General features: G+C 36.4%; 1 protein-coding gene across 2 annotated transcripts in view; it reads left to right on the forward strand.

Moving 5' to 3' along the window:
* ATF6 (activating transcription factor 6) overlaps window positions 1–13,184 on the forward strand; it is a 180,041-nt gene that overhangs the window by 14,707 nt on the left and 152,150 nt on the right. For both annotated transcript variants that reach the window (XM_074266443.1, XM_074266444.1), the window contains exons 5-6: window positions 5,429–5,558; window positions 6,369–6,572. In XM_074266443.1, coding sequence (XP_074122544.1) covers window positions 5,429–5,558; window positions 6,369–6,572 — 334 coding nt within the window. The remainder of the gene's footprint in view (window positions 1–5,428; window positions 5,559–6,368; window positions 6,573–13,184) is intronic.

Raw genomic sequence — 13,184 nt, forward strand, 5'->3', positions numbered from 1 at the left:
AGAGGAACTCATCAGGTATCAGGAAATACCTCATATAGGAAGTGACTCTTAGGCTGAACTTTGAAGGAAGTTAGAGATTCCAGAAGATGGAGGTGAGGAGAGAATGCTTTTTGGGCATGAAGGACAGCCTCTGCAAGCACATGGAGATGGAGTACTCTTTGAGAAGGACAGTGGTAAGCCCGTTTGGTTGGACCATAGCATGTGTCAAGGGAAGTAATATGTAATAAGGCTGGAAAGCCGGCCAGGTTGTGAAGGGCTTAGAATGTCAAACAAATGCATTTATATTTGATCCTTTTGTTGTTCTTCCTTCTTTATCAGAGGATCAGTGATATCATGATGATGATAGTTTGACTTGTGTGTGAATTGAATTTGAGTGAGGTAAAGCTGTGTAGACATCTGCCTTGCTCTCTCCTCCAGAGTTAGTCATTGGAGTTTAATGGAAGACAAAGATCAAGATGACTGATGGTGGCTCTGGTAATAGGAGCCCCTGAAGTTTGTTAAATGAGAGAATGAAATGGGAGGTGAGATAAGTAGGATGTGATCAGACTTCTGCTTTTACAAAATCACTGGTGGTTGTATGAAAGATGGATTGGAGAAAGAGACTTGAGACAGGGAGATAGATTAAGAGCTATAGCTATAGTCTAAATGGAAGGTTATAAGGACTTGGATTAGATTAGTGACTATGTGAGGGGAAAGAAGGGAATAGATTTGAGAGATGTCATGGAGGCAGAATCAATGAGAATTAGTGATTGATTTTTTTGTGGGAAGAATACTTTTAACTAATTATAGAATACCATACGGATTCAGATAATGTAGTAAACAAAATGAAATGAATTAGTGAAAAGATTATAAATTGTAATAGTTAAATGTGTTTTGTAAACATTCAGATTTTCTTAATATGTGGTAATTCATTTGGGTGCCCTTCTTTAAAAGAAGAATTAACTTCTTAACTTCTTGGGTTGTGAACATACTGATTTTTATTCAGTTTTTCTTTTATTTGTAAGGCTGATAGTGCATAAAGGAAGACTTCTTACTGAATAAGAATTGTCAGTTATAGTTTGATTCCTAGTGTGTAGTTGGAGTTTTATATCTATCTATCTATCTATCTATCTACTAATATTTTATATTATGTTATCAAATGTTTCACTTCTGCACTATCTTGCTTTTACATTTATAACCCATATGAAGCTTCTGCAATTTAATGGTATTGTGCCAAAAAGATGATTTTCACTGGCATAATGTCCTGTCTAGTAGCCTAGGTAGTGTAGGATAAAATTTATTTTTTGGTGTTCTTCTACCTACCTCTTTTTTTAAAAATGTATTTTTTATTGTAGCTTTTTATTTACAACATATATGTATGGGTGATTTTTCAGCAATGACCCTTGGAAAACCTTCTGTTCCAACTTTCCCCCTCCTTCCCTCTACCCCCTTCCCTAGAGGGCAGGTAGACCAAAATGTCTACATATCGATACAATTATTTTGCTGCACAAGAAAAATCGAACTTAGCAATAAGGTAAAAATAACCTGAGGAAAAAAATCTAAAATGCAAGTGGACAAAAACAGGTTATGGAAATGCTATATAGTGGTTCACACTCATTTCCCAGAGTTCTTTCACTGGGTATAGCTGGTTCTCTTTATTATTGAACAAATAAAACTGATTTGGTTCATCTCATTGTTGAAGAGAGCCACATCCATCAGAGTTGATCATCATATAGTATTGTTGTTGAAGTATATAATGATCTCCTGGTCCTGCTCATTTCACTCAGCATCAGTTCATGTAAGTCTCTCCAGGCCTTTCTGAAATCATCCACCTCATCATTTCTTACAGGACAATGATATTCCATAACATTCACATACCACAACTTATTCAGCCATTCTCCAATTGATGGGCATCCATTCAGTTTCTAGTTTCTAACCACTACAAAAAGAGCTGCTACAAATATTTTTGCACATACAGGTCCCTTTCCCTTCTTTAAAATGTCTTTGGGATATAAGCCCAGTAGTAACACTGCTGGATCAAAGGGTATGTATAGTTTGATAACTTTTTGAGCATAGTTCCAAATCGCTCTCCAGAATGGTTGGATGCATTCACAATTCCACCAACCATGTATCAGTGTCCCAGTTTTCCCACATCCCCTCCAACATTCAGCATTATCTTTTCCTGTCATCCTAGCTAATTTGAGAGGTGTGTAGTGGTATCTCAGAGTTGTCTTAATTTGCATTTCTCTGATTAATAATGATTTGGAGCATCTTTTCATATGGCTAGAAATAGTTTCAATTTCTTCATCTGAAAATTGTTCATATACTTTGATCATTTATCAATTAGAGAATACTTGATTTCTTGTAAATTAGAGTCAATTCTCTATATATTTTGGAAATCAGAACCTTTGACTATAAATATGTTTTCCTATTTTATTATTTCCCTCCTAATCTTGTCTGCATTAGTTTTGCTTCTACAAAAGCTTTTTAATTTGATATAATCAAAATTTTCTATTTTGTCATCAATAATGATCTCTAGTTCTTCTTTGGTCACAAATTCCTTCCTCCTCCCCAATCTGAGAGGTAAACTATCCTATGTTCTTCTAATTTATTTATAATCTCATTCTTTATATCTAGATCATGAACCCATTTTGACCTTATCTTGGTGTATGGTGTTAAGTGTGGGTCAATGCCTAGTTTCTGCCATACTAATTTCCAATTTTCCCAGTAGTTTTTGTCAAACAGTGACTTCTTATCCCCAAAACTGGGGTCTTTGGGTTTGTCAAACACTAGATTATTAAAGTTACTATTTTGTCCTGTGAACCTAATCTATTCCACTGATCAACTAGTCTATTTCTTAGCTAATACCAACTGATTTTGGTGACCGCTGCTTTATAATATAGTTTTAGATTTGGTACAACCAGGCCACCTTCATTTGATTTTTTTTTTTTTTTTCATTAGTTCCCTTGAAAGTCTTGACCTTTTGTTCTTGCAGATGAATTTTGTTATTTTTCCTAGGTCATTAAAATAGTTTTTTGGGAGTCTGATTGGTATTGCACTAAATAAATAGATTAATTTAGGTAGTATTGTCATCTTTATTATATTAGCTCACCCTATCCAAGAGCACTTAATATTTTTCCAATTGATTAGATCTGACTTTATTTCTGTGGAAAATGTTTTGTAGTTTTGCTCATATTCCCTTGGCAGATAGATTCCCAAATATCTTATACTAGCAGCAGTTACTTTAAATGGAATTTCTCTTTGTATCTCTAACTATTGGATTTTGTTAGTGATATATAAGAATGCTGATGATTTATGTGGGTTTACTTTGTATCCTGCAACTTTGCTAAAGTTGTGAATTATTTCTAATAGCTTTTTAGTAGAATCGTACCTACCTCTTTTGAACCCATTGTCATCCCTTCCATATTTAAAATTTTTTTTTATTCCTTAATTTTATAAAATCATGGAGTTTTAGTTTTGAAATGCATTTGATCTGACCTCTGATTTGATCTAATCATTGATGTAGTGATATCCACCACTTAATCAACAAGCATTTATTAAGCATGTAGTCTAGCACTACTAGCTGCTAGGGTACAAAAATAAAGAATGAAAATATAAGTTATAGTGAGCTTACCTTCTGTTAGAAAATTACCACTTAAGGAAATTTTCTTTTTTCTTTTTCTTTTCTTTTTTTTTTTTTTTTTTGCTGAGGCAATTGGGGTTAAGTGACTTGCCCAGGGTCACACAGCTAGGAAGTGGTAAGTGTCTGAGGTCAGATTTGTACTCAGGTCTTTCTGACTTCAGGACTGGTACTCTCTCCAGTGCATCACCTAGCTGCCCCAGGAAAATTTCTTTGGTCCCAGAGAATAGGATGGATTGGAGTGATGAGAGAGGAATATAGCAAGAAGACTGTCACAATAATATGGGCAATAGGTAATGAACCTTGAACTAGAGTAGTATCTGTGAGAGTGAATGGAAGAGGTGTTTTGAAAGCAGCCAGCAAGATCTAACAACTGTTCAGGAAGGTGGGTGGAGGAAAAATGAAGAGTTAAAGAAAATAATGAGATTATGAATCTGGGAAGGTAGAAGGACAATGATATTTTTGACAGAAATAGGAAAGTTTGGAAGAGCAAGAGTTAAGGGGAAAAATTATTTCAGTTCTTGATATGTCAGCTTTAAGATGTGTCTAGTACATCCAATTTGAAATGTCTAGAAATTGATGACCAGGGCTGAAGCTTAGGGAGAGACTGGGGCTATATATATCTATATCATTTAATTTCCATCTCCATACCTTTCTTGGTCATCTGTACAAACATGATGGCTTATTCCACAGCAGTTGTGGATGTTACTAAATGAGAACATTAAGAAATGCCCTTGGCAGCATCCTGGATAGCTTTTGCTTGATCATCTTCATTACGAGGGAACTTGCTTCCTCAGAAAGGCGTCTGTTCTGTTCTTAGGAAATTCTTTTTCATATTGAACCAAAGACTGACTCCCTGTAACTTGTACATTTTGGTTCTCCTTTCTTCCAGAGTTGGACCAAATAAGTTTACTCTCTGTTCCATATGACAGACCTTCTTCAACTACTTGAGGATGGCAATTTAGTCATTTTTCTCTAGGCTAAACATGTCCAGCTCCTTAAATCACAGACAAGGTTTGGTCCCATGGTTTAATGGGGGAGACAGCATGCAAACAACTATGTACAAATAAGTTATATTTTGGAGGGAGGGCACTAGAATTAAGGGAGATTCAGAAAAGCTTCCTGTGGAAGATAGAATATTGGTTGGCACTTGAAAGAAGCCAGGAGAGGCAGATGAAGATGGGGAGCAAAGGAATGGGAGACGTCCAGAAAAAATGTTTGGAGCTGAGGAATAGAGTCACAGAGGTTAAAGAAAGTAACATAGGGAATGAAGAAGCATCTGGATGAATCAGATCTATGGTTGGTAATCATGTTTTATATTTGCTATATTTCAGGTTTTTTTCCCCTGTGAAGTGGATTTAAAAAAATTATCCACCATATTGATTTAGCACTTAGAATGTGCTATCGCATATATAATTCACTATCTAGTATAATATTAGATCTACTAGCACTCATACAATGCTTTTTTGGAATGAATTAATAAAAGAAAATTACAACTTTTTGCATTTTTTTAAATTAAAGCTTTTTATTTTTTAAAACATATGTGTGGACAATTCTTCAACATTAGCCCTTGCAAAGCCCTGTGTCCAATTTTCTCCCTTTTCTCCCCCCATGCCCTCCCCTAATTTTAAACTAATGGCAATTAGTTCAAAATATGTTAAACATGATAGAAATATATGTTAGATCCAATATATGTTTTATACACACACACACACACACACACACATTTATACAATTATCGTGCTGCACAAGAAAAAAAGAGAAGCAAAATAAAATCGCATTTGTTTTTTTAACTTCATTTTGCTACAGGAAGAATTGGATTTATCATCTAGCTCCCAGCTGTCTCCCCTCTCTTTGTACAGTGAAACCTCTAGCAGTCCCTCTTCATCGGAGTTACTAAAGGAAGACAAGCCCATCATTGGTGGCACAAACAGGACTGGTATTTCTTTTCTTTTAATTATTTATTCTACCATCACATAGGTTTATGGTCGCTTTCTCCAGGGGAGTTCTAGAATGAGTTACTATGAATAAGCTTTTTTGCTTTTATTGCCTATTTCATAAATGGAGATAAATTATGGAGATAAATCTCCATAAATCACATGGAGATGTAATATTTGTCCATGATGATTCACTTATTAGAGAAGGAAGGAATCTTTTTGGTTTCTTTGTTTTCCCTTGTAATAGCTTGATGTTTCTAGTTAATAACTTCATCAGATAGATGCAATGGTCCTTAAAAGTAGCCTTTATTTTCTTAAGTAGTGATATCTGTTCTGCAATTTAATGTACCTATTTTATGACCAATATTTAACCAAAATAATATATAGAAGAAAAGATGTAAAGGATATTATTTAGGAATTGAATAAGAGGAGGAAACAGTTGGCTAGTCACATGGTGACAGTGAGGAATGGCAGGTGGACAGTGAGAGTGCTCCACTGATACCTTCAAGACATCAGGCGAAAGTAAGGAAGGTTTCTAACCCATTGGGTGTATCTCCTGTGTAGAACACCTGGGAGAACGAGACTGAGATTCAAATAGTATGGACAGACATGGATAAGTTATGATCTGCATCATTGGAGGGAATTCCTGGCTTATTAGATCATTTATCCATTTAAGTATATCTAGAGTATATTTGAGTATAATATCTAGAGTACATTTGAGCATAATATCTAGAAAATAAATATATTAATATTTATTTTTAGAACGTTAATTGATCTACTCAGATTCATTTGTGTGTTTTTTTTTTCTCTAGCAAATGGACTAACTCCAAAAAAACAAAGTCATGTCATTTCTAAGCCTTCAATTCAGCCCAAGCCTTTACTTCTGCCAGCAGTACCTAAGAGTCAAGCCAACTCTAGTATTCCAACCAAAGCAATCATCATACAGACACTCCCAACACTTCTACCCTTGACAAAGCAGCAACCTGTTATTCACATTCAACCTGCACCTGCTAAAGGTACAAGATTGAAATATTTGTGACTGTGTATATTTTTGTAAGACAAGATGTGTCTTAAGAAGAAGGGCATTGATGTGGTCTTAAAGGACAAAGCTTTGTTATATGAGGAGACTTTTGTAACTAAATACAAAAATAAAATTTTCTTTACATTTAACATTTCATAGTTTATTTAGAGATAGAATAAATGATTATGATATCTATAATAAAAAAATGATTTTTAATGGTATCCTTTAGCTATCAAACAATGTTTCTTTCCTACAAATAAGATGTGAGATACTGGGGAAAGAGGTAAATTGGGAATATGTGCTTTGATATCTTGCTTTTAGTGTTGGACAGAAATCCAAGTTTCCTAATTCTTTTATGTGGCTGTTTCATTTAGAAATTGTAACTATGGAGAAACATGATTCTGGAGCTTATGAAAATTTACTTCAAAAATGTGTTTTCTTAGTGTGGGTAACCTCTACCAATGTAAATCTCAACTCCATACCACTTTAGTAGATTTTTTCATGATTTTATTTGTTTGGGGGGGGAAAAAAAAGAGGAATCTCCTAATGGTTAACCTTTTGCCAGGGAGCTTCTTTAAGCTTTTGAAGACAGAAGACATAGTCTGTAGCTAAGCCAATACTTGAGGCATTTCCTGATTGTTAAAATCTACTAGACTCCCAGATTTGTAAGCGAAGCCTTCAGGATTCCAGTATCAGCCAATGCCAGTGGCCAGGGTCAGTCATGAGAGTAAGACTTCAGTGGAAGACATATGATGAATGAGTTTAATAAAACTCACTGGAAATGAAAATAAAACCGAGGAAACTTTCTTGGACAAAACAACTGCAGTAGCAACAATAAGAGTAAATGCAATCTATATGGTACTAAAAAGTTTGCAAAGTTCTTTTAGTCTCATTTAATCCTCTTAACATTCATGTGATATAAGCATTACCTTCTTTCCATTGTCCTCCTTCCCTAATAGACTGTAAGGGCAGAGGCCATCTTGTTTTGGTGTTTGTAACTAGTGTTTGGCACAGAACTGGTGATTAATAACTGCTTGCTGAAAGATGATGTAGAAAGTGAGCCTGAGAGAGGAAATGATTGGCCAATCATTCACACAGCTCTTCAGGGCCAGAGGTGAAATTCAGATATGGCCCAATTCCAAGGCCCGACCTCCTGGGGCACTGGTGAGCAGAGTCCTGTGCAGTTCTGCCTTGGGCATGTGTTGGCTGGGTGAATAGGGAAAAGCCGGGTCCTTTCTTAACCTCAGTATCCTTCTCTATAAAGTGAGTCTGAGTTGGTTAAGGGCCCTGCAATGGGAGAGGCATGATCCTGGGGGCTTCGCCTGTATCTTGCTGCTTGGCTCTCTTGAGTCTCCGGTCCCTTGAAAATGTAATCTCTCAGGTGTGCCTTTTAAAGGTGTGTATCTGCCCACACATCGGGCACATGTACGTGTGCCTGTGTGTGCATGTGTGCAGTGCAGGGATGCATGTAGTCAGGGTATGTGCATGGGCTGATGTGTGTGTGTCATTGTATATGTGTATGCTTGTACATGCATGTGTGTATGTGCATATTGTGGTGGCGGATTGATTTTTCCTAGTCTGAAAAGGACTCAGTAAGAAGAGCAGAAAGCTTGGAGTTGTGGGGATGCTCCCTCTGGCCGAATCCTGGCATAGTTTGCTGAGCTGCCTCACACTGAGATGCCTTGACAGATCTTCTGGCTTTAGATCCAGGTGGGCTTCTCTGAGTTTGGGAATGAACCTTGCCATTGCAGTTTGCAACCTTTCTCTGTCAACACCTAATGAAGATTTCTTTTAAGCTTTTTTGCACCCCGGGTTTTATAGTTGTAAAATTAAGATTTTGGCTTTCCCACTAGTAGGTGCAAGTGTGCTCAAATCTCAGTAAATGTATGTGTATTGCCTATATTGTCCAGCAGATGGCCTGAGATACTCAAAGTAGCCCCATCTACACATGAATTAGGTTTTTGAGAAAAATACCAAAAACCTTGTGAGTTCCCATGCAGCTAGAGAAAGCATTGCCAGGAGAGCGCAGTAAAGCCTATTGTTCGTCATTGGCTTTCCTCAGTGTCAAGTGACTCTGCAGTGGAGACCTTGGGGTTGCCAGGGAAAGTGTTTTGAGTTCTCTTTCCTTTTCTGTGGGGCTCCAGACAATTTCCTTCCTTTCTTTGCTCTTCAGCTTCCTCCTTTGCCGAATAAAGAGTTTAGATGTGAGCTCTGAAGTCTTTCCCAGCTCTAAATCTAAGTCTGTGTGATCCTAAGTCCATTACTTACATCTTGGAGTCTCTCTTTCTTTATCTGTGAAATGTGGATAATAGCACTTGTGTTGCCAACCTGACAGTATTGCTGTGAGGAAATCATTTTGTAGATTTTAAGATGTCATGTGAGAGTAAGTTGTTAAATATTTAAGCAAGTTTCTGCAAATCAATTTACCACTCCTTTTTTGGATTTAGCTTTGTTGGATTTATTTAAGATATATAGTAGGACAGTGTTACAACATGGCTTATCTAATAAAATTAATATTTTTACTTTTATCCCTGTGCTGATGTCTGGCATTGATATAGGAGAAAATCTTCTATATATTTTAGTGCCAAGGATTTTTAACCTAGAGTCCAAGGATACTCAGGATTTGTGGATTTATTTCAAGGATAGGCTTGTTTGTGGAATTTAGATAAGGAAAAAGTTGTATCTTCGTTTTCACTAAGGTTTTTTGTTGTTGTTGTTTTTGTTTTTTTTGCTGAGGCGATTGGGGTTAAGTGATATCACACAGCCAGGAAGTGTTAAGTAAATCTGAGACCAGATTTGAACTCAGGTCCTCCTGACTTCAGGGCTAGTACTCTATTCACTGTGCCATCTAGCAGCCCCTTTCACTAAGGTCTTAATTAAAATTTAGCATTTCTTTTGATTATGAATTTAAAAAAGATTTTCTGGGAAGAAGGTATCAGTAGGCTTACCAGGATGCTAAAAGGGTCCGTCATGCAAAAAAGATTAAGAACTTTTGCCTAGTAAATGATTTCATGAATGTAACTGAGTCTCTTTGCAGAACCTTTTTTAGCTACAGGGAAGACAACATTTCAACAAATATATGCAAAGCAAACTATATGCAGGATAAATAGGGAATAAATTAACAGAGAGAAGGCTCTAGAATTAAGAGGGGTTGGAGAAGGTTTCCAACATGAGATGGGATTTTATATGGGACTTAAAGGAAGCTTGGGAGGTCAGTAGTTGGAATATAAGAGCAAAAGCATTCCAGATATGGGAGATAGCCAGAGAGAATATTTGATTCTGAGAGATGGAGTATCTTTATGGAATAGTCAGGAGTTCAGTGCCCCTATGCTGAGAAATACATGCTAAACAGAGCATTTTCTTTTTAATCCTGGAGGTGATAGGAAGTTACTGGAGTTTTTTGAGTAAGGGATAACATAATTTGGCCTGTGCTTTAGAAAGCCATTTTGGTAGCAGAATGAAGTATAGATTGAAGTGAAGAGAGACTTTGGAGTCAGGGAGATCCACCAGCAGGCTATTGCAGTAATCAAGTGTGAGGTGATGAGGGTCTATATTAGAATGGTTGATGATGTCTCCAGAGGATGAAAGAAGTATATTCAAGAGATTGCCAAGATGAAAATGACAAGCCTTGGCAGATTGCCTTGGGGGGGGGGGCTGGAATTAAGAAGATGGAAGGATTCTCTATTATTGGGATGATCTGTAGAAATGGAAAAGGTGGTAGTGCTGGGGTAGGTTTAAGAAGAAGGATAATGAGTTTTCTTTGGGATAGATTGAGGTTAAGATGTTTGGTGGATATTAAATTTGAGATGTTTGAAGCTTGCAAATGTGAGACTGGAGATCAGCATAGAGATTGGGGCAGGTTAGTAGATTTGAGAATCATCAGCATTGATTATAACTAAATCCATTGGAGCCCATAAGTTCACCAAGAAAAGTAATAAAGAGAAAGAAGAGAAGAGGGTTCGTGACAGGCCCTGAGGGACACAATTGAGGGTCAATTAGAGAAAGATTTAGCAAAGGAGACAGAACAGTCAGGCAGAGGATAACCACAAGAGTGGTATTCTGAAAACTTAGAAGACAATATCAAAAAAGGAGAAAGCAGTCAATAGTGCCAAAAGATGCAGTGGGGTCAAGGAGATTGAATCTATAGAAAAAGGCAGTGCATTGCAATTGGCACCCGAGGCATCGTTAGGATCTTTGGAGAGAATCTTTCAGTGGAATTATGAGGTCAGAAGCTGCACAAGCTGTAAGGGGTTAAGAAGAGTGAGAGGAGAAAAAGTGGAGGCATCTGTTGGGTAGGTCTTTTCAAGGAGGATGGTTATAAAGGGCCAAAGAGATATAGGAAACTTCTTGGCATATTTGGAGTCTCAAAAAAAACCCTTGAGGAATTGAATGTATTCATTAGTCTCTTTTCCTATAACTATTCAGTATAAAATAGGAGGTATTAAATGGCAGAATCAGGATTTGAAACTTCTAGCTTTCCTTGAATTTTTATTGTACATAGTATATTCTTTCCTCAGCATCACATTATCCCCTAATTATTAGATCATTCTCTTGAAAAATCATTAATTTCTTAATGCAGTCAGTGCAGTATCTTTAAAGGGAGCATCTGGAAGATCTCTCCATATATAGGAAATCTTCACACAAGTAAACTTTGTTTTCAATGGCTCTGTGCCTCTGCTTATACTGTTCCCTGTTTCTGGAATGCTCTCTTACCCCCTTTACTGCATCTTGAAATCCTACCTATTCTTTACAACTCATTCTCTTGCTTTAAAAAATACTTTTTTATCCAAATCTTACACATATGCAAGGGTTACTTCCAGTACCATGTCCTACAAAAAACTTTTTTTTGACCTTCCTTCCCAGTTCAAGAAATTTCCCTTTTCTCTGAACTTTTTGGAGTGGTCTTTCTGGTTCAATTCATCTGGATCTTATAATTTATTGATTTGTATTGTTAATGATTAATTCATGTGTATTTTTGTCTTCCAATTTTGATAGGTTGTTAGCTCTTAAGGATAGGGATTATGTCTTTTTAAAAAATTATTATTATTATTATTATAGCTTTTTATTGACAAAACATATACATGGGTAATTTTTCAACATTGACCCTTGCAAAAACTTCTGTTCCAATTTTTTTCCCTCCTTCTCTCCTGCTATCACCCTCCTTGAGATAACCTGGGAAGAAAAACAAAAATGCAAGCAAACAACAATGGAAAAAGTGCAAATGCTATGTTGTGGTCCACACTCATTTCCCAGTGTTCTTTCACTGAGTGTAGCTAGTTCTGTTCATCGCTGATCAATTGGAACGATTTGGATCCTCTCATTGCCAAAGATAGGGATAGGGGCTGGCTTAACCCCTTTGTTCTTAAGATAGTTCTTTTTCATCTTTGGGTGCTTGGTGAATATTAATTATTTTTTTCTTGATTTGAGCAAAATTTAAAAGATCAATTTTACCTTCAAAATCTTAATCACAGGGGGCAGCTGGGTGGCACAGTGGATAGAGCACCAGCCTTGAATTCAGGAGGACCCGAGTTCAAATGTGAACTCAGACACTTAACACTTCCTAGCTGTGTGACTCTGGGCAAGTCACTTAACCCCAGCCTCAGAAAAAAGGAAAAAAAAAATCTTAATCACAGGCTTAGATGTGAAAATTGCCTTTAAGATAAATCACCTATTCCAGCTCTTGTCTTCAAGAGTAGGAGAGCCCCTGAGAGGTTGTGACTTTTCTGTGATCATATGCATGTTGCTGATGTGCCCTTCAAAATTATAATATATCAGTGGACTCAGGGATATTTTTTCAAGAGGGTAGTTGTCTGGAAGACTAGTTAGGACATTTTGCTTTCCAGATGGAAATCCTGTTTTCACCTGAGTGCAGATTCTTTGGTGTGAATAATACAAGTTCAATGGCCAGTTTTGTCTGATGCCTGCAGATCACAAGTTCAGCTGATTTGCAAATTTGTGGTCCTAGGTGTCTGGCAAGTCACTTAGATGTCCCATGATGTTTTATTTTTATGATGTACACAAATTGGAACAGGCAGCATTTTTGAAAGTTTTATTCTTTAATCTTTTTAAAAATAACTTTTATTTTTCTAGTTAGCAAAAATTTATTTTTTCTTCCTTTTTACTACTCCCTCTCTGTTGAAAAAAAAGAAAGAAAAAAATCATTGTGGGAATTAGGCTTAACAAATTCAAGCACCTCAAGTGTTATATCTAAAAATGTTATATCTAACATTTAGTTATATCTAAAAATGCATCTTCTGCACACTGAGGCCAACACTTCTGTCAAGAGTTGGGTAGCATGATTAATTACTTGTTCTCTGGAATTGAGTTGATTATAGTTAAGAAGTCTTTAAAAAATTTTTTTTTAAGATGTTGTTGCAGTTGTATAAATTATTAACTGACTTTACTCATTCCACTCTGTATCAGTTCATACAAGTCTTTTCCAATTTCTTAATTTTTTGTAACCATTCTCTAGTGAATGAGTACCTGTTTTGTTCTCAGTTCTGTTTCCATCACAAAAAAGAATTGCTGGACCATTTTCTTCTTTGATCTTTTTGGAGTATTGTTCATTGTTGTATTACTCGACCAAAGAGTATGCACTATTTAGTTA

This window comes from Sminthopsis crassicaudata, chromosome 4 (assembly GCF_048593235.1).
Source record: "Sminthopsis crassicaudata isolate SCR6 chromosome 4, ASM4859323v1, whole genome shotgun sequence".
Taxonomy (NCBI): domain Eukaryota; kingdom Metazoa; phylum Chordata; class Mammalia; order Dasyuromorphia; family Dasyuridae; genus Sminthopsis; species Sminthopsis crassicaudata.